Here is a 24433-nt window from a genome sequence, read left to right as displayed (position 1 = left end):
TGTCCCTAGTAGCTTCAAAACCAAGGAAGAATCTTCACAATTAAGAAATAAGAATCTACAGAATTTAAGATTCTCTTCACTTCTTTTACCATATGATGTTCAAAAATAGAGGTCATAATTTATTTAGAACCAAAGCCTTATAACCTAAGTTAGATTCCCTCTTTCAAACAATATCTCATCTAAAGGTCCAAATTTCAGAGCTACTATTAACCCATAATCCTACTGAAGTTGATAAAAGTAAAGGACATTCAGCATTATTCCAGCTTAGATGGCCATAATGAAAGCATACCTTGAAAGAAAATTAGCATCCCTTTTACTGACTACTGAATTTGCTATTAGTTTGAAGAATCTTGTAGCTACTTTATTTTCCTTGATGAGACAGCAAAACACAAATCCTTGAGTTGTCAGAGAGCTAAAACAAAAAATCACAGCAGGTCTAAATACTTTCACATACCTTATTCATGGACTTACACAGGAAGAAAAAAAATATATGAAAGCAGAAGAGCAAAGGAAGGTCACTAGATTTCTGTAGGTATATTTAGTAGAGCTAGAAACGTCCTATTAGGATGTTTAGTCTACATCCTGTAGCTTTGTATTACAAAACAGTCTAATGATGCAAATATTTTTCCAAACACTTTAAATTACTAGCGAAATATTTTCTAAAACTGCAAAAAGGGATGTTAATGATATTATTTCTGCTTCAGACAGTATGGTCAACATTAGGTGGTATTCTGCAAAATATTTTGCCTACATTCTTTGTACAAAGAAGCAGAAAAAATAGAGCATAGAGAATATAATACAGATGCTGATTATTGAGGTAAACACAGCACATTAGAAGAAACTGAAATCTGCAGAAAAAGGAGCATTACCATGGAGGCTATCAGGTCTTTCAAAAACCACAGCTGATTGCTATTAGGTGTATCACCAGCTGAGTTTTTTCTAAATTGCATGATACATCTGAAGAAAAAAAATATTTTCAATGGTATTCTTTAGTAAGTCAACACAAAAACACTGGCCAAATCAGAATTGAAAACAAAACTAATTCAAAAACTATACTTAATTTCTTATTGTAACCATCATCATAGCACTGATATTTGAAGCATTATCAGCATAATCTTGTTCTGTTGTTAAACTAAAGCAAAGCTTGTTAGTGAACTGTAAAAGAAGGATGTTATTGATTTTCTCTTTTTTAACAGTCATCGTGTTAGTGCTGCATCTTAAAGACCAAGCTGGCTGCACAAAAAGTCAATAATATACACTTAAATCAAGAAGGAAAAGAGGAGAGAAGAGGAAAGAAAAGGAAAGAATACAAAAGAAACCAAGGAAGAGATGAGTCAAGCTTTAACAAAAAGTAATAAAACAAATCAAGCAAATCTCATGCTTGTAATGATTTTCAGAGACTGGTACTTCTGACTGAATATGCAAATTAAGCAAACTAGTGTCTGGTGCCTCTGAAACCACAGGCAAGATGACAATGTAACCGGATTTAAAGACAGAAAAGTAGTGGCGCAACATCAAACAAAGCAGATTTAGACACCAGAAGGAAAAGTTGCACCCAATTTCATCCATCCAAGAACAACTAGAAAGCTTTTAGAATCACAAACATTGTATTCCTGGTTTTAGTTTAAACAATGCCCAAGATTTTTCTTCCCTGAGTATTCAAGTTCTTAATTGAATTTTCTCATGACTATAGGCATGCATGACAAAGAGCCTCAAAATGTTATTGAACCATTTCATTGACACTTTTCTGCATATTTCTTTTCCCCAGCAATATAAAAGCAAAATCTGTTCACTTAGTAAAATTACTCCAACATCAGAAATAAGCACATTTTAACTGTTTGTCCCTGAACAAGAATGTCAACTTACAAACAAACAGAAAGAAATAATGAAGAGAATTTTGCCATAAAGGACTGTGGTCTTTCAGAAGTAACAGGGCAATTCTTATTGTCCCCAAAAGGAAAGGAAATTTGAGTCAGTAGCTGAGGACTCAATCAGTCAAAGAACTTCATAACTACAAAGACATTTTAAAGTACTTGGTTTGGTCTGAGAAGTAAAAATGAAGGAAAAGGAGGAGAAGCAGGAACACATTTCAGATATTGGCTATTCTATTATGAAAACACAACAAAACATATCCTTCAGTTTTATCAATAACAACAAAAATATTAATTTGGATACAAGGTTTAACATGTTAATAATGCTCAGAAAACTCAAAATATTCTTGTTTAAGAGTGATTTTATAATTTCACTTTAGCAATAAAAATAAAGGCTCAGCTGCTCAAAGGTGATTATGTGCCTAAGTCCCATTGATTTCAACAGCATTTAAGCATTTAAAAACCTTTAAAAATGAAAACTAAAGTTTATGTAATGGATCAAATCAATGTAGGAAAATTTTGTGTCAGCCAACATTAAAATAAACAGGAAGTGATACCACTTTTCCTTTATTAGAAGCACTGCATAGGTGAATTACGCAACTAGAAAACCCTTCCATATTCTGGCAAACCACTCCAAAGGAAAAAAATATGCCTGTCTGTTGCTAGTTAGCTTCAACAGTATGAGTTTGTTGAGGACAATTTAATCCATAGCATGTAACAAAGAGTTTTGACCCTTTGTTTTCCAAGCACAGTCAAGTCTTGTTTAAGATGCAGAAATCTGTCTGCAGTCAACATTAAAATCAGAAATATTCGAAGTAAAGTAAATGAGTTAACCTGAAGCTATACACTGTAAAGTCAGATATGCAAAGAAACCCATTTTGGATTAAAGAATTCAGAAAAATATTTTTTCAAGCATATTTAATTTATGCTTGTCAAGTTTCAGTTTCACTGGCTGTTCATTTTCAGTCAGTTCCCTTTCTGTTTAACATGGGCCTTTTATGCAGAAAATGGAGGGGGAAAAAAAAACTTTTTGAAGCAACAGGAAAAAGAGCTAAGTATATTTTTTAAACACACTACGTGCAACTAACAGTTGGAGAAAGACCAGGAGTCAAACTGAGGATGTCTTTCCCCTCCCTGCCCCACATGGTGGAAAACACATGAGAATGCTGAAGAATAACTTGCAGAACCATAGCTTAAATCCATAGGTGGATCTGACAATGAGTGAGAAAGAAGTTGGTACCTGAAATAATACTTCCCAGTTTACTACAAAGTGTGGATTCTGAACAGTAAACAAATAAACATTAGGCAGAAATTTTGATTCCTCCAGTGCGGGTAGAAAGACAAAGACTAGTAGTAGCTTTAGCTATGGGGGTATTGAACAAAGAGAATGGCATATTAGGAAATCCTGCTTGGTTCACAGCGGCATTCAAATCATGCAATGAATGAGTAGGGCTTCTACATCAGTTTAAACTCTCACCTTTGAGAGCCATAAAATATAAGCAGTGTTTAATTATTATACTGAGGAGAAAAAAAAATATATATATATACACATAGTTCTAAAAGCACTGTCATACACATTAAGACAAAAATAATGAAGGCAAAATTTGAGAATATCTCACATTAACTCCTTAATATTCACAACTTAATGAAAAATAAATAGGGGAGATTAGATTTTCTTTAGGTTTAACCCTTCACGGAACTATATAGGGAATACTTTTCTAATGCAGAGAAGCGAGCTTATATTATAAACAAAGATCCTAATATATACAGATTTCTATGCTTCTGCAACAAAAGAGGCAACAGCAGCAATGCTAATTTAGGTGTTAATAACAGAACCCTACCACATGTAAAAATCCCAGGAGATCTGTGCATATCTACCAGATGCAGACTTATCAGCATTTAGAAAATTAAAACATAATCCACTTTTACAACAACGAGACAAACACTTGTCAGCTTTTCTCCAAATAATGCAATGAAAGCTACTTTTGACCCTGTGTTACCCCTCATTACCCACAAGAACAACAACGTACCATTCTGCCACTGGTTTGGCAATGCTGTCAAAAACCACATCTTGTTTAGCCTCTTGATCAAAAATTTTCTGAAATCTGAAAATATTAGGCAAATAATAATTGTTCAGAATCTTAAAACACTACTTGATTCATACATTTTTGTTTTTGTTTGTAATAGTCAATGTTTACATCATTAGGCTTACATAACTTAGCACAATGTTTTCCCTGTAATCTTACCCACAGCATGCTGTTGTGCCATTGTATATAAATAGGCTATACACAGTGCTGCTTTGACAAGATCTGCACAATAAAATCCTCTGATAAAATGATGTGGCTTGGAAAAACAAAAAACAAAAAACACGTATTTTAGATCTATCAAGAGAACCAGTGTTTGTAATTGGCAGCAGCCTAAAACCTGGATAAATAGATTACACTAAAACCAAATACAGCATCCCACCAGTATCGCCAGGCTCACATTTTTTCATAACTATTTCCTTCATTCTGTTGCACACTTACCATATGTAAGAAAGATGGAGATATTTATCCCAAACTAAAATCTGTCTCCTCCTATATAAAAAACTGCAATTATCTTACAGAATCACAAAAACACAGAATGGCTGAGGTCAGAAGGGACCTCTAGAGATGACCTAGTTCAGCCCCCATGCTCAAAGTAGGGGCAACTACAGCGGGTTGCTCAGGGTCGGGTCCAGTCAGGTTCTGAATATCTCCAAGGAAGGAGATCCCACAAACTTCTCCAGGCAACCTGTTCAAGTGTTTGACCACCCTCACAGTGAAAAAGTTTTTTTCTGATGTTTAAATGGGATTTCCTGGATTTCAGTTTGTGCCCATTGTCTCTCGTCCTTTCACCGGCCACCACTGAGAAGACTCTGCTTCTGGCTTCTTTACCCCCACCCCCATCAGGTATTTCTACACATTGATAAGATCCCCCTCAGCCTGCTCTTCTCCAGGCTCAACAGTCCCAGCTCTCGCAGCCTCTCCTCATGTGTCACACGCTCCAGTCCCTTAATCATCTTTGTGGCCCTTTGCTGCACTTGCTCCAGTATGGCCATGTCTCTCCTGTACTGGGGAGGCCAGAACTGGACACAGCACTTCAGAGGTGGTCTCACCAGTGCGGAGCAGAGGGGAAGGATCACCTCCCTCAACCTTCTGGCAACAGTCTGCCTAATGCAGTCTGGGATATCATTGGCCTTCTTTGCTATGAGAGCTCATTGCTGGCTCGTGTTCAACTTGTCCACTAGAACCTCCAAAGCAGCAAAGCTGGGCTGGTCAGCCCATCTGTACTGGTGCATAGGGTTATTCCTCCCCAGGGGCAGGACTCGGCACTTCCCTTTGTTGCACTTCAGATGTTTCTCTCTGCTCCTTTCTCCAGCTCGTCGAGTCCCTCTGAACGGCAGCACGACCACTATTTTGATACCGTGTGAAGTACCAGCCACTCCTCCCAGGTTTGTATCATCTGTAAACTTGCTGAGGGTGCACTCTTCCCCATCATCCAGGTCATTAATGAAGATGTTAAACAGTTTTGGACCCCAGTATTGTCTACGCTACCAGTGACTGGCCTCTACCTGGACTTCGTGCTGCTGTTCGTAACACTCTGAACTCGGCAGTTCAGCCATTTTTCAGTCCAACTCATTGTCCGCTTATCTAGCCCATATTGCATCAGTTTATCTATGAGGACTTGATGGGAGGCAGTGCCAAAAGCCCTACCAAAGTTGAGATGAACAACATCCACTGCTCTCCCTTTATCCACTAAGCCAGTCATCTCCTTGTAGAGGGCTATCAGGTCAGATAAGCGTGATTTCCCCTTCATAAATCCAACTCCCAATCACCTTCTTGTCCGTCACATACTTGGAAATCATTGCCAGGACTATTTGCCCCACCACCTTCCCAGGGATCGAGGCGAGGCTGACCAGCCTGTAGTTCCCTCAATCCTCCTTCTTGCCCTTCTGGAACAGAGGGGTGACATTTGCTTTCTTCCAGTCCTCAGCAACCTCCCCCAGTCACCGTGACCTTGCAGAGATAAGGGACTGTGGCCTCGCAATGACACTGGCCAGCTCCCTCAGCACTTGGCGGTGTATCCCACCAGCTCATGGGCACTTTCTTGAACAAACTGCTCCCATTTGCTTAAAGGTTCCCTAACCTCACCCGCCTCCACCAAGGGCTACTCTGCCTTGCTCTGGACTTTCCCACTGGTCTCAGAGGCCTGTGTCTCCCAAAGGAAAGTCTTACCTATAAAGACCACAGCAAAGAAGGCCTTTTCTGTGTCCTTTCTCACCAGGTCCCCTGCCCCATTCAGCTGTAGGCCCACATTTTCCTTTACCTTCCTTTTGCTGCTCATATCCCTTTAGAAGCCCTTCTTGTTGCCTGGCACATCCCTCACCAGATTCAACGCTAGGTGCGTTTTTGGCTTTCCTAACCCCATCCCAGCATGCTCGCAAAGGGCATTTCTATTCCTCCTGGGCCACCTGACCCTGCTTCCACCTCCTCGCTGCTTCCTTTTCATGTCTGAGTTTAGCCAGCAGCTCCTTGTTCATCCATGCAAGCCTCCTGACACCTTTGCTTGACTTCCTGCTCACCAGGATGGACCGTTCTTGAGCTCAAGGAGATGCTCTTTGAATATCAACCAGCTTTCCGGGACCCTTCTTCTCTCCAGGATCATATTCCATGAGATTATTCCAAACAGGTGTCTTAACCAGCAGTTAAGTCAGCTCTCCTGAAGTGCAGGGTTGTGATCCTACTTTTTGCCTTGTTCCCTCCTCTTAGGACCCTGAATTCCACCATCTCAACGATCACTGCAGCAAAGGCTGTCCCCAGCTGTCACATTCTTGATCAGTTCTTCCTCGTTTGCAAGAATGTGGCCCAGCACAGCATCACCCCTCATTGGCTCCTTATTCACATGTCAGGAAGTTATCATCAGCGCACTCCAGACACCTCCTGGATTGCTTGTGCCTTGCCATGCTGTCATGTTGTCCCTCCTGTATGAAAGTGTATATTCACATAGCATTTCACAGTGTATTTAGAAAGGCACCACGGTCTCCAAGGTATTATGCAGTGTGTACAACATCTCAGACTACTGCATAATACAAAAGGTAGAGGTATACATTCTATCCTGCTAACTTTTAATCTGCCAAGTCATTCAACCAATTTTGTTTGACACCCGGAGAAGAAAATAAGAACAAAGGCGAATAATGATTGAAGTGACCAGGATACGAAGAATACATGAAAAATGGGGTTTTAAGGAGGAAAAAAGAAATATTTACTCCATAGCATTACATAAGCAATTACTTATTGCCTTAAGGATTATAAGGCATAGTATTTCTCATCTCACAGGCTTTTTAATAATGGATAAAGACATAAAAAATGTCAGCATTCCTTACAGCTGGCTTGGTCATCTGCAACCCAAGCTTGTCTTCCATACTCATCTAGTTGAAGAGGACAGATCCTCGATTCCAACCGAGAACAGATTTCCTCAGCTGATTTACAACAACATCAGTTTGAGCTGCAGATGTTTGTCAGATGCACTCTTTTTTAGTAGCATAAAATAATTAATTTGAAGACCTACAGATTTTATATAATAAAAAATAAAGAATTTTCAAGTTGGAAAAAGACATTACCAGCTTATTGCTTAAATGTGGTTATATATTTAACTGCATTATCGAAATTTTAAAATATTGCCTTCAACTCTCTATTGAAAAGATGAAAATTTTTGATGGATATTGCTGGTACTTATTTTTAGTTTCTAAAAAATATTTACTTTCTAGTGTGATTGTTCTGTTTCTTTTAACAATCTCTGGTTTTCTTTATTGTGTTTTGGTTATGCCCGAAATCAACAAGTTCTAAACAGTGTGTTTTACATCAGGACATCTTTAGCCAGCCTATGCCAACTCATTAGGTCACACGAGAATACACAGTCCTGCATTCAATTTTCACAAGCAAATTTAAAACAAGCTGTAAGAACTGAAGATGCAATGTTTGAGACAGGACTCAGAAATGTATAATGACATGCAATGGATACACACAAAAGAATATATCCATATAATATATAGAGATATATACATATATAGCCTTGACTATCAAATTCTATTAGGTGCAGAGCAAAATATGCTGCAGTATTCCTCTTGTTAAAGGAGTTATACAAAAATAAAGCTAACTATATGAAAATTAATTTTAAGAAAAGGCTTTTCCTGATTCTATAGATCTGTATCACTAAGAATAGTGGTATCAACCACTGAAAACAAAAGATAAAGATAAGGTTTTTACTTACTTGAACTTGTAGCTTTCTCGTTTATTATTGACAAACCCATCTGCTAAATCACGTGGCACAATAATCTCCAGACTTGACACAGATGCCTCATCGTCATCAACTGAATAAATCTAATAAATGTGGACACAAATTAACAAAATTACCAATAGAACAGTATTATGTATACATATATAATGCATGTATAACACACCTTAGCATGGCAAGCTTGGCATCTTTAACTGCCAAAAGACAAGCTTCATATAAATTTCAGAATCTCATTGCATACCATGGCTAATCAGTATCTTAAAATAACATAGCAGACCAGTATAGTTCTGCTTACTTTAAAAGCCCTTACTATTTGGGTAGATTTTCCTTCAACTATTATACAAGAAGACAAGCACATGTAAACACTAGCTTGTTTGTTATCATGTAAACACCACAGTAAGATTTCAGAATGTATGTAGCCTCTTTGACATGATTTGCTTAATAAACTGCTTCAATATCTGAGCTATTATTGAAAAAGAAAGTGCAACACCCAAAGCAATGCCCTCCCAAAAGACCCGGAGAAATCTATTAAAGAAAGGCTAGGAGAGAATGAATGGGGCTTGCTTTAAAAAAAAAAAAAAAAGACAATAAAGAGACCTAAATGCACTATTTGTGAGGAATTCTTTCAATATTTTTATTATTCCTTCCAGTATTTTTATTATTCCTTTCAACAGAAGCTAAATGCCAGAAGCTGTGCATCCCCCTTCAACATCCATAACGCCGTTTCACTGCCTAAGGCCAAGGGCACGCCAACGGCTTTTCCTGGGGAACCTTTCCCTAATCCCTGCGCGGGAAGGTAGCTCCTTGCCCCGCCAAAGATTACAGCCGCGGCTTTTGCACTCCCAGATGTTCCTGGCTTCTTAAGGCCTCGGAGAGTATCACGGCTCCCTGCGGCGTTGTGGCCCGCTCCCGACCCCTCAGCACCGCCTCGGCTCTTGCCAGCCGCCCTGCCCTGCCCCGCCGGGCGGAGGCCTCCCGCGGGCTGCGGGCAGAGCTCGCCCCCCCCCCCGCCGGCCGCCCCTCAGCTTTTGGCTCGCCCCAGCCGCCCTCCCGCGGCCGGCCCCTGCCCCAGCACTACCGCGGCCGGCTCCCCGCCTACCCCGGCCTGCTGCCGCCTGCCCAAGGGCTTCACCCGCGCGTAGACGCGGACGGTTTCCTTCACCATCGCTCCCGCCGAGGCCGCGGGCGGAGGCGCAGGCCCCCGCAGCAACGGTAACCGGGCACGCTACCCGGCGTACACCGCGGCGGGCAGTGCCGAGGCGGCGGCGGCCCGGCCGCTGCGGGGCGCCCTCGCGCCCGGCGGCGCCTGTGGGGGAGAGGGGAGCCGAGGGGCGGGGCGGGGCGGGGCGGGGGGCCCCGCGCCCCGCCCTCCCGGGCCGCGGCTGCAGGTGGGTGAGCGCGGGGCGGTTAACGGTAGTTCCCCTGCCGCCGTTGTGACTGGGGAGACGCGGGGCTGGCAAACGGCCGCCGGGCGTTTCCAGCCAGAAACGTCAGCTCGCCCGCCTGAGCCGTGTTTCCAAACGCTCCTCTTCCGACGAAGGCCACCTTGTTTCTAAGGCTGCTTGGCTCGGGAGGAGTGTTTGTTGTTGACCAGCTGAAGCAACTGGAGAGGAATTCAGGGGAAAAACGCTTAGAGGGAAGGAAGGCTTCGAATTTTTAATTCTAATATGAGGAGAGTTAGACTAAAGCTAAAGCTTTGAAAAAAAGTGTTAGGGCAAAGTAGAGTTAAACTCTCTTGTTGCGAGAGTTTAATTTCTAGAGCGGTAATAGTAGAACCCAATTATTCTGTGAAAGGGCCATCAAAAAATGCAAACAACACTAGGCAATGGCATTTTGGGCTTCGTTTTGGTAAGACATAGCAGTAAAGATCAGATTACAGTGTTTACAAGTGTGTTAATTTTAATTAAGTGGAAAATCAGGGACTTGATTATGGAGGAGGATAGGAATTTTTTTAACTCGGAGATGTTAAAAGTGTCTTGAACTTGTATTCCAAATATGAAGAAAAACAGTAGGAGAAAGGTTTTCTGTCCCAACTGAACAAATAACTCTCTCTAAAAGGATATGAGGAATAAGTAGTGAGCCTTCAGGGAACGAAATGGAAAAGGACTAATCACCAAGTAGAGTCAAATGCAAAAGCCAAAAGGGTAAAAATGAAAACAAATGGAAAATATTATTTGGTGATTAAATAGAGAGCAAAGGAAAAATGGCACTTTGGAATGGGATAATGAAATAAATGCTGAGTATCTTCTTGGTATTGTCCCCAAACTATTAGAATTCTTTGCCTCTTGTCAGTAGGGATGGGGATCTGCTATGGGTGGTGGCAGAGGCAGAAGTGCCTAACAGGAAGGAGCTGTGGGAGGGAAGTTACTGCAGCCGGGAGGGAAGCAGAGCCCACAATGTTTAGTGAATTCATATTGGGAGATGGTGATTTGGGAGAGAGAGCAGATAATCTCAAAATTTTGAAAGAATGGGCATTGAATTGAAGGTCCAGGAACTTTTTTTTATTTGTATTGAAACAGATAAAGGAGACTACAGTATTCTTGGAAAATGGCACATGTAATATTAAACTGTTTTTTGGCAGCTTAACTGATTGCTAATTAGCTGGGCAGTAGACACAGAGACACTGCAGTTGGCAGTGTGCAAAGCCAGTTTGAGTCTGGTAGGGTTTGTTAACTGAAGTATGGACTCAGGTGAATGAGACTATAATGCTTTCAAGACAAAGTCCTGGAAGAGGGTTTAGCTGCCCTCCTTCAACACAAAGTCTAAGCTATAAGGTAGTTCAGAGACACCCAAGAGGCTTTGTATAGAACTCCTCTGTGTATGGTGTGGCCTGTACAGAGAAGTCAATGAGCTATCTCAGACCCAAGCTAGTTCTTGCATAAAAGCACAAGCAGAATTTCTGAAAGGGGAGGAGGAATCCCAGATCGCCTGCAAAACAGTCACTTGTGTGGCAAGAGAAGGAACACGAAAGAAGGGATTCAAAATTCTTTTTTAAGATACCCCTTTTGTTACACAGCTGTTCCTTCAGAAATACTAGTGTGCCTCTGTATTGTGCTCCCCAAAATATTGCATTTAAGAAGGGCTCAGTGCCACCTAGCTCAGATTTAGCACTATCTAGGCTTACTGGTCTTTCCTTAATGCAAAAGGCTGCATCATTCTTTTGAGAATCAAAATTTTCACGTTTTCTTCCCCTTTTCGGGGGTATCTACCAGTTCCTGTTTCTGTCAATAATGGAGAGATAGTTGCACTTCTAGAGTGAAAGAAGGGAAAAGATGACCATCAGATCAACTACCAGCTGACCTCCCTGTTACAAAAGTTACAAATATATTTATTTTGTTTTTTTTTGGAGATGCAAAGATAAATGGAAATTATGATAAAATGCAACATGAATTTGCCAAAGAGAGGTCATGTCAGATTAACTTGTGATGTTTCTTTCATATGCTGTGATTTCTAGGTGAGAGTAATGCAGTAGATTTCATCTATCTGGACATCAGAAAATCATTTGATACAGTGCTTTGTGGGAAAGTGGTATAGAAACTGTAGAAGATTAGAGATTACTGGAAGAATTATAAGGTAGGTGACAAACTAGCAAAAGGTAAATTTATTACAGTTTATTTAAAAAAAGGTGTTTATGGGCCATAAAGAAATTATTAGTAGATTTCTGTCAGGGAGTAGATCTTATGTAGTATTTTAATTAATGTCTTTGCCACAAAAACTGGGAGTGCCTGTTATTTAAACTGATGATATGGAATTGAAAGTCATCAGTACTGAAGAGGATCAAAATATCTAGGAAAAGATGGGTGATGCTGAGGACTAGAGAAATAGATATAGGATAGAATTAAGAATAGGGTAAGTTACAAAATCAGGCAGGCAGGTATTGGGGACTAGTGACAACACATTCTACTATTAGCTGGAATCCATTCAGCTGGAAGACTCAAAAGAGGATTTTCTGGGAGAGCAAGTCCGGATGACAGCTGCCAATGTAACATGCCTATGAAAAAGGCAGCTGTGATCCTTCAGTGAATTGGGAACATTTCCTGAAGAGGAAAGAAAGCATTCACACCATTGTACAGAGTCCCAGTGAGACCTGTAGTATACTTCCTGCATTCATTTATGGTCACTTCTTTTTATTTCTTCAAACTTTTGAATACAAGGGCTACTAAAATTATTAGGCTAAAGGATATCTTTTGTTCCAGGAGGTGTATTCAAGACCTATTTTCCAAATAATCCTTTTTAAGATCATTCAAATGTTTTTCTAGAGCCATACTAAGAGTTTGAACATAAAGACAGTATGAGTATATTCTCTTTCCCCAAGCCACTTGATGGAAGTAAGCTTTTCTTTATTTTGTTATCTTAATCATGCTAATATCTCCAAGCCCAGAAGGAATGTATATCTGTCTTCTGTATAGGGCCACTGTCAGGGGGTAATGTGGAGTTCCTGAAAAAAAGAACATGCTCTACCTGCAAGACATAATTTTTAGGTTGTAGGGAACCTTCAGTCAACTTCATACAGATCTGAAAAGCTCCTAGTTTAGATCAGTCAACAGCTGTGCATTTTTAGGAAAAAAAAAATTTGTGGATCCAAGAACTTCCACAGCTTGATGATTTATCTTACGTTGCATCTTTATGTCTTTATTTTGTGTGTAGGAAATTAGTCTTTCTCAAATTATTGGCTCATATTTTCCTAGTTTCTAAGGCCTTTGTCTACTTCAGCTTGTCCAACACGGAAGATGAGGAAAAAACTGAATACGGTTCTTTCTAAACCTCATCACCATGGTTTCTATTTTAATACAGAGCTCATGAGGTATTTAAGTCCAAAGTTCAAAACAGTGTAGCAGCTGCAGCAAAGACAAATTGTTTGCTGCTCCAAAGAGAACAGGAGCACTACTGCTCCCCAGAAGACTGAGATTCGTGAAGGTTAGGACTTAGTAAAGCATTTCATGCCATCTTCTTAAGGGAAACTCTTACACTCAAGTATTGTCAAAAAAGAAAGGAAAGAAATGACGAGGCCTTTGCTAGCTTGGTTCAATCATTCAAGTGACTTAAGAACAAAGTCAGCTGTTGTCTGCAATCATTTCAGTAGGCTGAATGGAGCTTCTCTTGTGCTTAGGAGCAAGAAGTGCTGATAAGAACTGTATGAGATTCAAAATAGAGATTCAAAAAGAGTTCATCCTGTCTTTGAGAGAGATTCTAGTTCAATGTGAAATTATTATTTTAGGAATTACTGGACAAGGTTTTATGCTGTGTGGGTCAGACTTCATAGCTTTAAGGATACTTCCAGTTTTAAAATTGACAGTCTCAAGTTTTTTATATCCTTGAATTATAACTAGCTTATATGTGTGTATTTTTGTATAGGAGTTAAAAGGTCTGAGTAACGGAAAATTTGTACCCTTGTGGCAGATAGAAGCCTAGCAGGACCCCTGTTTTTGTAACTGTTGAGAAATATGCATGTAAGAATAAAGACATAAGGAGACCTACTGAAATACCTAATTATCCTAATATCTCCTAATAATACCTGATATCTCCTAATATCTTGTTTGCTTTAGTAATACAGGTGTTAACACAGCTGCCACATTTTCACAGGCATTAGCCATGAAACAGTAAGAATTTTCTCTTAAGCTAGCATACATTTTCCAAAAGGGTTATATACATAGCCAAAGTGATACGCACAGGTATAGATGAGGACAGAACTGGTTCGTACTTTTAAAAGGTTAATGCATTTATTAGTTAAACTAATTCATTTGTTTGAAACTGTAAAAGTAAAGGAACACAAAACCTTTATTATCCAAGAGAGATTATTAAGATATCTGTCTTGATCTCTTCATTATTCCATGATTGAACTTAACAGGGACTTATTTAGATCTTCTCCCCACTGTGCTGAGTCTACACACCATATCCAGTTCTTGCTAGAAGCAAGAATCTTCACACTTAAAATTTAAAAAAGTGTGTAGAATGGGAACAGTAGGTTTCCAGACTCTAAGAATAAATGAGATGGAAAGGTGTAAGAGGAACAATGAGGAATATGATGAACAGAAGACTTACTGTTTTTTTCATCCACAATTACAGAGTTGCTGATTAGCGGTTATCTTGTATGTAGGCCTAGCTAAAGAACCAAATTGGCTCTCTAAATTGTCCTAAGATTTGGAAAAGAGGCCTGTTTTTAGAGATAGCGGTAAAGATCTGGTAAAAAAGATGCAGGGACTGTAGGACGTTTTATTATTATTATCAGACAAAAAGAACTGTTTTCAGCATTTGTATTTCCCCAAGTTTTAAAGGAGTCTTGGGAAATGGTACTTGAACATGACAGCTAACTTTTCCAGATAATGTACTGATCTAGAGGTTGCATCTTATGCTGTAGGCCTGAAAAGCCTTGGTTTGCTTTAAATGTACTGTGTTTAAGGTCTTTATGTCGTCACTGGTAAGCAACCTTGTGCTTGAAGAATTTTCAGTATTTGCATTTATGCTAACCTGATATAGCTCAGGAATAAGTGTTAAACTTTCTTCAGTTACTGTATTTGAGAAAGATCAGTGCACCACAGAACATGATTATGTGACTGTATGTAAGACTAGAGCTCCAGGATCTGGCAATTACATGTTCTAAAAAGATCTGTCGTTGCATTCTGAATTAGTAGTTAGAACATCATAACAAATCATCCACTTTTACTCTTCTAGTTTTCTTTTGATTAAAAAGTAATACAGGTCAGAGTATATACTGGGAGCTGGCAGTCCAAGGACTTGTATTCCATTATGTCACCTAGCAACTTAATATGCTTCCAAATAAACAGCCATGTAAGTTTTATAATAGGCCAAACTTTAAGCCTTGTCTTTTTTTCTTTTTTTTCAAAGTTTTACTTTTCATAGACTTATTCTTGGCAACCGTGATGCCTTTTGGCTGAGATATTGATTAGAAGCTAGAATATTAAAGTCTTTCCATAGATCACATGGACTGGATTAAGGGCCCAGACTCTTCCACCAAAGTCTGAGTTTGTCACATCATCCAGCTCCTGCAAACTTTAATGCCAAATGTGTATTTTCTACATTACCAGAAAACCTCTGTTTTTCTCTTAAATGACCAGAATTTAAGATCTGAAACTTGGCCTAAGTTGAAATGTAATATCAGCTGAGTATGTTACGTGAGCTCTGCTGGGAATAGTGCAACCTTTATTTGTAAAAGCTGTGGTAATATAGAAGGATATTCATGTATATTTTGAGTGGGATGAGAAAAAGTTGTGGCAATATTCTTTAATGTGTCAGTTATCATCCCCAAATCCAACCAAAATCATATAACCTTTGTTTTTCTGCTTGTGCGTTCAGAATTGAAACAGTTAATGATGCCATTTAAGTTGTCATGTTCGCCTCTTAATAGTTCGGCCCATTGAGAAGAATAGGGATGAGTCTGTCTTTTAGGCTACTGTTACAATTTGTTTCTTAGAAAATAGTGCTACATGGTCATTCATGTGACAATTACATTTGGAAAGTACCTTAAAATATCACAGCTGTTCTGTCATTCTTACTAAATGCATTGTATTTTTCCTAAAAATTTATGTTTTGGTAGACTCAGCCAAGACAGAAAATCTTAAGATATCCTCCTAAGGGCTTTATATATATATGCATATATATACACACACATACATACACACACACATACATATATGTATGTATATATATAAATATACATATGTGTGTGTGTGTATTTGTTTGTTTGTTTGTTTTAGAGTAAAACAAATCCCATGAAAGACTATGGAGAAAATAAGGGATACTTAGGACTGACTTCAGCAGGCAATGAATCTTTTTGTCCAAGGGTTTTGTTTTTTCTTTTTTATTTCTAAACAATAAATTGCATCCTTTGTTGCAAACTACAATGCAGGGGACTCACATTAGCATACTTCTAATGCAATGCTGATGTTATCTATATTATTTGTTTGCCACAAATTCTCTGCCTTCCTCCTACATTTTTCTTTAGTATTGTAGTTTTTCTTATTTATTATTTTGTCATCAAACTTTCCAAACCCCTTTATTGATGTATCTCTCACCAAGGGAAAGATATAATGCTAGGTGACAATGAGTAGAAAAGGCTGTGGGGTTTGGGGGTTTTCTGGTCTGAGAACTAGTGAGAAATGCATATTCTTGCGTTCAGTTCTGTTCAACAAATAATTCCTTTCATAGTCATTATAAGACTAGTTTGTATATGTTCTTGTTTGAAGAGTATTACAATCCCATCAGCTTCAACAGAATATTATGAAACAATTATTAGTCATCATTGATTTATCATAATATTTCAAAATCAAAGTCATGAACTAGAAGTCCATTTTGTTAAGCACTGTATAAGTTCAGAATTAAAAAAAAAAATCCCTGCACAAAACAGCTCTTGTTATCCAAGCTTAGGACAGGAGGCAGTGCAGGAAAAGAGGGAAATACAAGGAAACGATGTGGATAATATTAGCATGATAGTCAGGCTCTCCGAGAGTCACTCTCTTACTAAGCTGTTGTACAGATATTACATTAAAGAGGATTTAAAGAAAGACAGTTATGTTATTTTACACGTTTTTATGAAGAGCTTTTTCCAAGAATGAATGCTAGCATAGGAGGAAGCAGGGAATGATTTGACTGAAAATGTAACATGGGCTTGACTGATCATGGACAGAAACCTGTCTGCCACTTGATCATGGATGAAGTGTATATATAATAAATAAGGGAGCGTTACTCGAGGATGCAAAGTTACTGGCAACATAACCTAAGTGAACAACTGAAAGGATGATTTTTGCAGCAGCATTCTGAATGTGTATGGGGATAAGGAAGGGGCAAGATTTCATTCACTGGATCTAGATAGGAGCAAATTGCAACAATATGATGTAAGGTGGTTATAGCTATGGAGTCAAGTTTTTAAGTCAAAAAGAGGAGGGATAAAGACTTGGCTCTGAGGCTCACAAAGTATTGTTAGATTAAAATAGAGGACATGATACAGGAGATATATTGAAGGGCGCTTTAGAATGTGTAAAGGCAAATGTAAGTGTAAAGTGTCCAGCCAGTAAAAGTAAGCTGCATTTTTTAGCTTATATAGAAATGGAAAAGAGACAGGAAAATGAAGTAATAGTTTGGAGGCAAAGGGAAGCAAAGGTATCAGATCACTTGAGGGCTTTTTGGTCTGCCGTTTTATTAGGATGGAAAAGGTTGATGTGTACTCTTAGTGTGGGGAGAGGGAAGAGAGAGGAGAGTAATTAAGGGAAACAGAGAAAGGTAATAGTTGGTTTCATCAGAGGATGGAATAGGACTGGGGAGCTAGTACATGTTAAGGGACAAGAGTAGGTAAGCAGATGTGAAACTTTTTTATCTACAAGATGGAGTTACAGAAGAAGAGAAGGCTATCTATAAGGAAGCAAAGGTTTGCCTCATAATTTAAGTAGCCTAGAATAGCTAAAACTAAGGAAAGTTACTTACATTGACCTCAAGACACTACCATAATGAACACAGAGAAGTATTTATACAGGCTCACGGGTGCTTTGACATGGATATAATAATATGCTTCAGCCAAGCATGTCAGACATTAACACATTTAGCTGCAGAGTGGGTTACATGCTCTTTTTCTTAGTGGAGAAAATTAAGACATGGAGAAATTGAGCAATGTGCCCAATAGCGCAAGCACAGCCTGGAGTGAAACCAGAGAGAAATTGTCTCTTCAGTACCAAGCTACTAAGTACCTTAGAAGATCAAGACCAAACTTCCTAATAAACTTCCCATGTATTGGCTATTCCCATGCTATTGTAAACAGGGAACAAACAGGACAATGCACAGATCTTTGCTGCTATGTCTCTGTTCATGTATTGTTTTTTACAAGGTAGCTGGTTTTCCAAAAGTTTGGTTTTAAATACTGTTTTCTGTCCACAAGTCTGTGAATAGGTGGGATACCTGCATGCTGTTACTGAAGCATACAGCATCCTAATATTTACTGAAAGTAATACTTTCCATACTGGAAGAAAAAGTCTTAGGGAAGACTGACATCAAAGAAATGTAAAAATTAAGAAGCGCTCTTGAGCTGTTTGAAACCAAATAGAATAGCCGTTATTTAAGCAAGTTCCAACAGTATTTCCAATCTTTTTTTTTCTTTACAAGACTATGTGTTTTAAAGTAATGAGGGAAAGAAGAGGTTTTCTTTTTGTCAACTTCCAGTTTTTGGTTTGAAATAAGCCAACTACTATAGCTCATTCAGTCTCAAATGCCAAATGCATTTAAGGCCAGGTGATTTTGTCACATGCTGATGTCGTGTTTCCAGTTCTGCAGTTCAGAAATTTTATAAATGGGGAAGGGTTGGTATCCAAGGACTGCAGATATCAGTTATTTGCCAGTGTGAAGAGACAGACTTCCTGTCTGAGTCACCGTATTAAAATAAAACAAGTTAATTTACCCAGTGTTGACCTTACATATCTGTATTGGCCATGGATCATCTGTTTAGTTGTTGCTTAGACTTATCTAGCATCTTGTACTTACGAGTCCCCAAGCACTTAACAAATGAGTGAGTTTTAATTCTCCTGTCTTTGAAATTAAATCACCTTCAAATTAAGGCTGAATCTAGGACTCTAAGTTTATCAATATGTGTTTTACCTGTTGTTTCATGTATGACTGAAGAACACAAAAGTTAATTAAATTGTCCAAAGTCGAAAATAGAATAAACCAAGAGTTGTCCCCCTTTTCTCATCCAACAACTGTGTTGCATTTCATCTCTTTTTTACAGTTCTTCACTGAATCAGAGTCTTACTGTAATCATTGTCAAGAAAACTACAAGCATGATTCCTACTTTTTTGATCTTTTGCATGGTGTTTATAACCAAGACTGTGAGGCATAAATTCAACAACAGTCTCTATACAGTATGTCTGAATTTCAGAAAGTGAGTTTCCTAAAGCCCCTAAAGGTCATTTGTCAGATATAGGCATTCTGTGGTGTCTGTCACTCCAGTGACTACTGATTTTACTTGTAATGTGGATACTTTGATGCTCTTTGATGTCAGAGTACTATGTCTGCTATGCTGTAAGGAGCTATGGGAACGCCTCTGCAGTCAGCTTTATATGCCCTTTTGTGATTACTTACCACAAATGTTAAGAGTGCATTCATAAACCAACAGCATTCGTTCATGGTATGTTATTATTAATCTAATTGTAGCTCTTCTGTAACTTAGAGGTACTATGGCAAAATCAGGAGCTCTGCAGTTGTTCAACTTTGCATTGTTCTGTGTCTCCAGAAGAGGGCAGTGGTTTGTATACACTCCAACCAGATTTTTCCAAAGCTATGCAAAGTTCATTCATAATAAACATCAAATATTAGAAATGATATTTAAAAATATCGGCAATACATATCGGATTGTATCAGTGAATAACAGGAGTTTCAGCAGTACATAAATTCATTTTAAGATTTTCTTCAGGATGTAGTCTTTTTCTACAAATGGATAGCACCTAGGTACTGTTTTTTAACACAATACATATCATTGTTAACAGTTACTGTCACCAAAGAGGATATTCTTTTGTGAACTAAGAAAAAGTATCCGTGGTAGTCTAGGCATATAAGAGGAGCAATAGTTTTTATTAGACAAGATGATGGGGCTGTGGTCCAAAAGCTTGTCCACTTTTCCAGTTATATAAATCTAATAAGACATGTAAGGACTCCTTATGAATGTTTTTATATTTTCAGAGGTGAAGTCTGATCCACCAATAGGTATGAACAAGAAATGTTACTTGAAAAAGAAATGAAAACAAACAAAATCCCTGTCTATTGCCTACCTTCAGGTAAATTATACTTTTTTTCAGTGTTGAATAGAAATCCAGATATACAGACTAGGATCAGTCACTGTCAGATGAGATACTCAAATAGCCTCACCTGAAAGAATAATTTCTTTGAATGCTCTAAAGAGAAAGAAACCCTCCTTTCAAATGAGTTATAAGGCTATTTTAACAAACTAAATTATTAGTAGGAATATCGCATTTACCTTCTCCTTATTTACAGTATCCATTTAATAGTTTTATCTACCAGAAAAGCTGCACCAGTAAAACACAAAGGTTGGTGCAAATCACCAGTCAGAAGAAGAATTAACTGTCTTACCTTGGTAAAGGTTATGTTTTTATTTTGCCATAGTTTAAGTAACTTAAGAACAGGCCTGAATTTAATCCAATTTAAGTGCACTGTTTTTTTTACTGCTTTTATTATTAGTTATTGAACACTGAAGTTACTCTTGTCCTACAGCTGTGACATTTTTGCATGCCCTCATAGGCCTTACCTAGTCCTTTGGGTAAACTAGAGTACCCCCAGAGGCTTAATCCCGCATTATTATAGTGAACGTGATCAAGATGCAATCCAAATGATGGCAGCAAAAAGAAAAATGGTAGGAAGGATTGTATAACATCTCAGAAAACAACTAGACCATCTGATAAGCAATTGTTTAGATTACTTACTGAAGTTTTAGAATAACGCTGAGTAAAGCTGAATCACGTTGGCATGAAGCACCTTAGAAATAATTGTTTCATATCACTTGTTAACTAATTTGTACACTTACTGAAGTATTTTTCTTAGCATTTGAAGGTCTCCAGATGCCAAGTGTGTATCACAATTTTCTTCTACTTCACATAAAATTACTTAATGAATATTGCCTTGCAGGCTTATTATCCTTCCAGCTAATTCCCAATTCAACTGAACTTGCCTTTTCCTGGGCTTTTTGCCACATTCCATTTTTCCCTATGCTGTTGATGTTATGTAGGACTGAAATGTGGAATTATCTACAGTTCATAAAAGAATCAAGTACCTTAGGCCATTGTGTTCATCTATTTTTAATGGACAGTAAATGCAAACATGAGTTAACAAAAGGCAAAGGATAAACACTTTTAAGCCAGACCAGTTCCCAGAGAAATAATTTAAAAACTTGTCAAACAATTTTTGAAACACAGAAGAATGATGATATCCCATAGATTCATTGTATATATTCTGGCATTGTAACTTTTGCTTTATATAATTTTTTCTAACTTGAATAATAATTTCCATTGAAAGATCTCAAAGATATATAGAGATATGAACAAAATCAGGCTTACAACACCATTGTGAGGAAAAGAAGCTGGTCAAGCCACTTGTTGCCAAAAGTGTATTCTTGCCCCAGTTAACTGCTTTTTGCAGCTCTGCCAGTACAAAGTTTCACAAAATACTTTATCCACCAATTCCTGATTATTCTTCTCCAGCATTTGGGTTGTTTTTGCATTCTCTAGTCTCTGAGAATGGTCATGACCAGTCTCTCATGTGAACTAATTATCCTCAGAGAGCTTAATTCTGCATCAAAGAAGTCACTCTCTCTTGTGATCCCCTCTACCATTCTGGAGTGTAACTGCGCTCCAGTGGTCCTGTGCTTCTGGAATGGCTTCTGAGGGCTACTCTGGCTGGGTATAATATAGCACAGTTTTCATCAGGCTTTAGAGTGGGGGAAGTGAAAGTGTCTTCATCCTATCTTTTTAAATAAGCCAAGCATCCATTCTGGTCTAACCCGATCTAATTTTTTTTGCTGAAAATTTGTGAGCAAGTACTCAGTCAACAATTCTTTAGTTAGAATTCATCATTCATCATTCCCTGTGCAATGAATCCCAGTCTCTTCCTGCAAGCTCACTGGCCTTATCCTACCTTTCAGCCCTCAGTGCATTCTTCAGCTCTTTTCAGTTGATATTAGTATTATCTAATTATATGTTTAAGCCTTTATAAAAAATAACTTTTGCCTCCAACTGTAATAGATTCCCTTTTCTTATAAAATTATATTGCATGATTACATACATATCAACTACAGAACACTGAATGTTCACATGCTTTGAGCATTTCTCTCGTGAGCAGCTTCTGCTTTCACAAAACATGAACAAAACAGAGAGCAAATACACCCCAAAAAATTCCTCTTGAGCATGCATCAGTTTACCATTTGATTATTACCAAGCATTGTCTAGGTGATTGGTCCCACAGCTGGCCATAAGCAATTCCTTTGAAAGTGAAGGCTTTTTAATTCTGACTTGCTGCAGACTTCCCTATGAACTTGATTTGTGGATTGCCTCACCAATTAAATATATAAGGAAATCCAAACAGTCCCTCTTTGTTTCATAACTGTGTCCCAGAATTGTGTTTCTGCCTACTCAGCCAGGGCCCTCGATACCCATGGCCTGAACTGCTTCAAGCGCTGCCTTTTCTTTGCTCCCCTCCAACTTGCAGTTTGGAGTTCCTGACATAATCTGGCGTATCTTCTAACCTTAATCCTCTTAGTCCCAAATGTGGTACCCTTACGGTGCTATCTCTGTCCATCCGTTACTCTAGCCTGGCCCAAATTACTAGTTTGAATTGCCTGTGTCTCATTCTCTGGCATCCTTCCATTTTAGCCTCTTAATTCTTCAATAAAATATTGATCAAACCAGATGTATCTATGTAAACAATTTGACAATTCTAAAATATTAATGTTTTGTGATTAAACTTTTGCTTCTTGTTGTTAGTAATATCTGGTAGCGTTAGGTAACCATCTTCTTACTTGCTGTTGAAACCAAGCCTGGGCCAGAAAGTGTTCATTCAGCTATGAAAACAAAGCTCCTAGTCATAAAATTCTCAGTCTTGATATAAAAATACTTTTGAGAATGTCAGTGTTTTTTCAGAAGTAAAATGAAATTCAATCTTTTCTGCCATCTTTTGCTGAGAGGAGTAATATGGGGTACCTGTGCTGCAGGGGTTCAGCTTGTCTATCTGCATGTCAGTCTGGACCAGAAGGTCCAGAGACTTTCCATATTCTGTGACCCTGCACCTGCATTTCATTCCACTGTATTGATATCCTGCAGGAAGAACTTCGTAGAGCTGACTACTGTAGAGAGCACACTACTGTAGAGTGTGCAGAGAACTGTAGAGAGCTTGACTAACCTATTCATAACCTGGCAGCCTTTTCCCCCTTAAAGCAAAAATATGGACTTCCTGTGCATTTTGGAATTTGCATTAAGAGAGATTAGTAGGATTCACTGTTATTACCTTCTCCACTTGTGTCTTTGAGAATGGTTTAAATAAGTATGGTTTCTGGAAAGCAGCATCTCCTTTTTGTGTATCCATTTGACTACTTCGGCCTTTCTGACGCTATCCTTGAGCATGCATCTGTCCTATCAGAAGGAACAATACATTTGGCATCCCGAATCAGAAAAGTGTACAGAGACTTTTGTGACTACGTTCATGCCAGTAATCTTCTCTCTTCAGTAAACTAATTTCATATAACATGTTAGTTTAACACAGGATGTGCACACAGGAAAGTGTTTGCTGTTTCCTTGTATTGAAAGAATTTTTCCGCTATCAAGGTATTGAGGAAGATGAACACACCCTTCTAAAATAGTTGCTCAGTTGTTGTCTTTAGCCCATATGAAATAAATTATTTGAAACCCTGTCAAATCAGGTACCCTGAAAACAAGAAAGGATGAAGTGAGGAGAGTCTTTATGTACCTTTGTTCTTCAACATCTCAGCATCTGTGTATCAGAGACACAAGCACCTAATAAGAATATTTTGTTATTTTTCATTTTTTCCAGTCTGAGGAGCTCACAGGTTTTTACAAAGAAGAATGAGATTAACCTCATGGTATCCATGTCAAGCACTCAATTCTATAATATCCATTATACACAGATGAAGAAACAGACCAAGAGAGAGGAAGTACTTTGTCAAAGAGACGGAAACATATGTTTATGTTTTACACAAACTGTCACTTTCATGCCTTGGCTAAGTTGATCCAAATGTGATTAAATTGTTACACTTTCATATATATGTAAAATTCATCTGAAAAAAATGCATGAAAAACTTCTAGATTTCAGTTAATTCCTGTACCTAGTCAGGACAAGAATCTTCTAATAACAATTTTTATGATATAAAATTTCATAAAATGACACTATATGTTATAAAATAACATGTTTGAGCATGTCACCTTTCCATCTATTCTGGAAATAATGAAAAGAAATGAAGGATCAAAGATTTATCTGGGCTGATTCACCTCTACTAATATTCATAAATGGCCTGTCTTCTTCTAGAAGTGGGTATATCAGAACAAAATGTACTAATTTATAGCACACTTGCAAATGTGTTGTATCTTGGTCTTAGGATATGCTGAGTGTCTCAACTTCGCATACTTCAAACAGCCTTGGGACCCTAAGGAATACACTCTAGGATTCAAAGATCAGCAGGCTTAGACACATGAGAACTGTTATTCTGGTTTATTTTTGAGAATTTCCAG

The 24433-nt window shown here is 38.4% G+C and overlaps 1 protein-coding gene and 1 long non-coding RNA gene across 2 annotated transcripts in view; one reads left to right on the top strand and one right to left on the bottom strand.

Moving 5' to 3' along the window:
- The window catches only part of KIF6 (kinesin family member 6), a 182345-nt gene extending 172994 nt beyond the window's left edge, over positions 1-9351 (bottom strand). Inside the window, exons 1-3 of the mRNA XM_067293186.1 lie at positions 9286-9351; positions 8163-8272; positions 3902-3976 (exon numbers count right to left, since the gene is read on the bottom strand). Of these exons, the coding sequence (XP_067149287.1) occupies positions 3902-3976; positions 8163-8272; positions 9286-9351 (251 nt within the window). The remainder of the gene's footprint in view (positions 1-3901; positions 3977-8162; positions 8273-9285) is intronic.
- On the top strand, positions 9320-24053 carry LOC106485530 (uncharacterized). The gene is made up of 4 exons (XR_010883698.1): positions 9320-9398; positions 11641-11759; positions 19866-19960; positions 23739-24053. It is a non-coding gene; the product is annotated as an uncharacterized lncRNA (long non-coding RNA).
- The last annotated feature ends 380 nt before the right edge of the window (positions 24054-24433 follow it).

Source organism: Apteryx mantelli, chromosome 3 (assembly GCF_036417845.1).
Source record: "Apteryx mantelli isolate bAptMan1 chromosome 3, bAptMan1.hap1, whole genome shotgun sequence".
Taxonomy (NCBI): Eukaryota; Metazoa; Chordata; class Aves; order Apterygiformes; family Apterygidae; genus Apteryx; species Apteryx mantelli.
The sequence above is the reverse complement of the archived record's forward strand: the minus strand, read 5'-3'. Positions and strand labels throughout refer to the sequence as shown.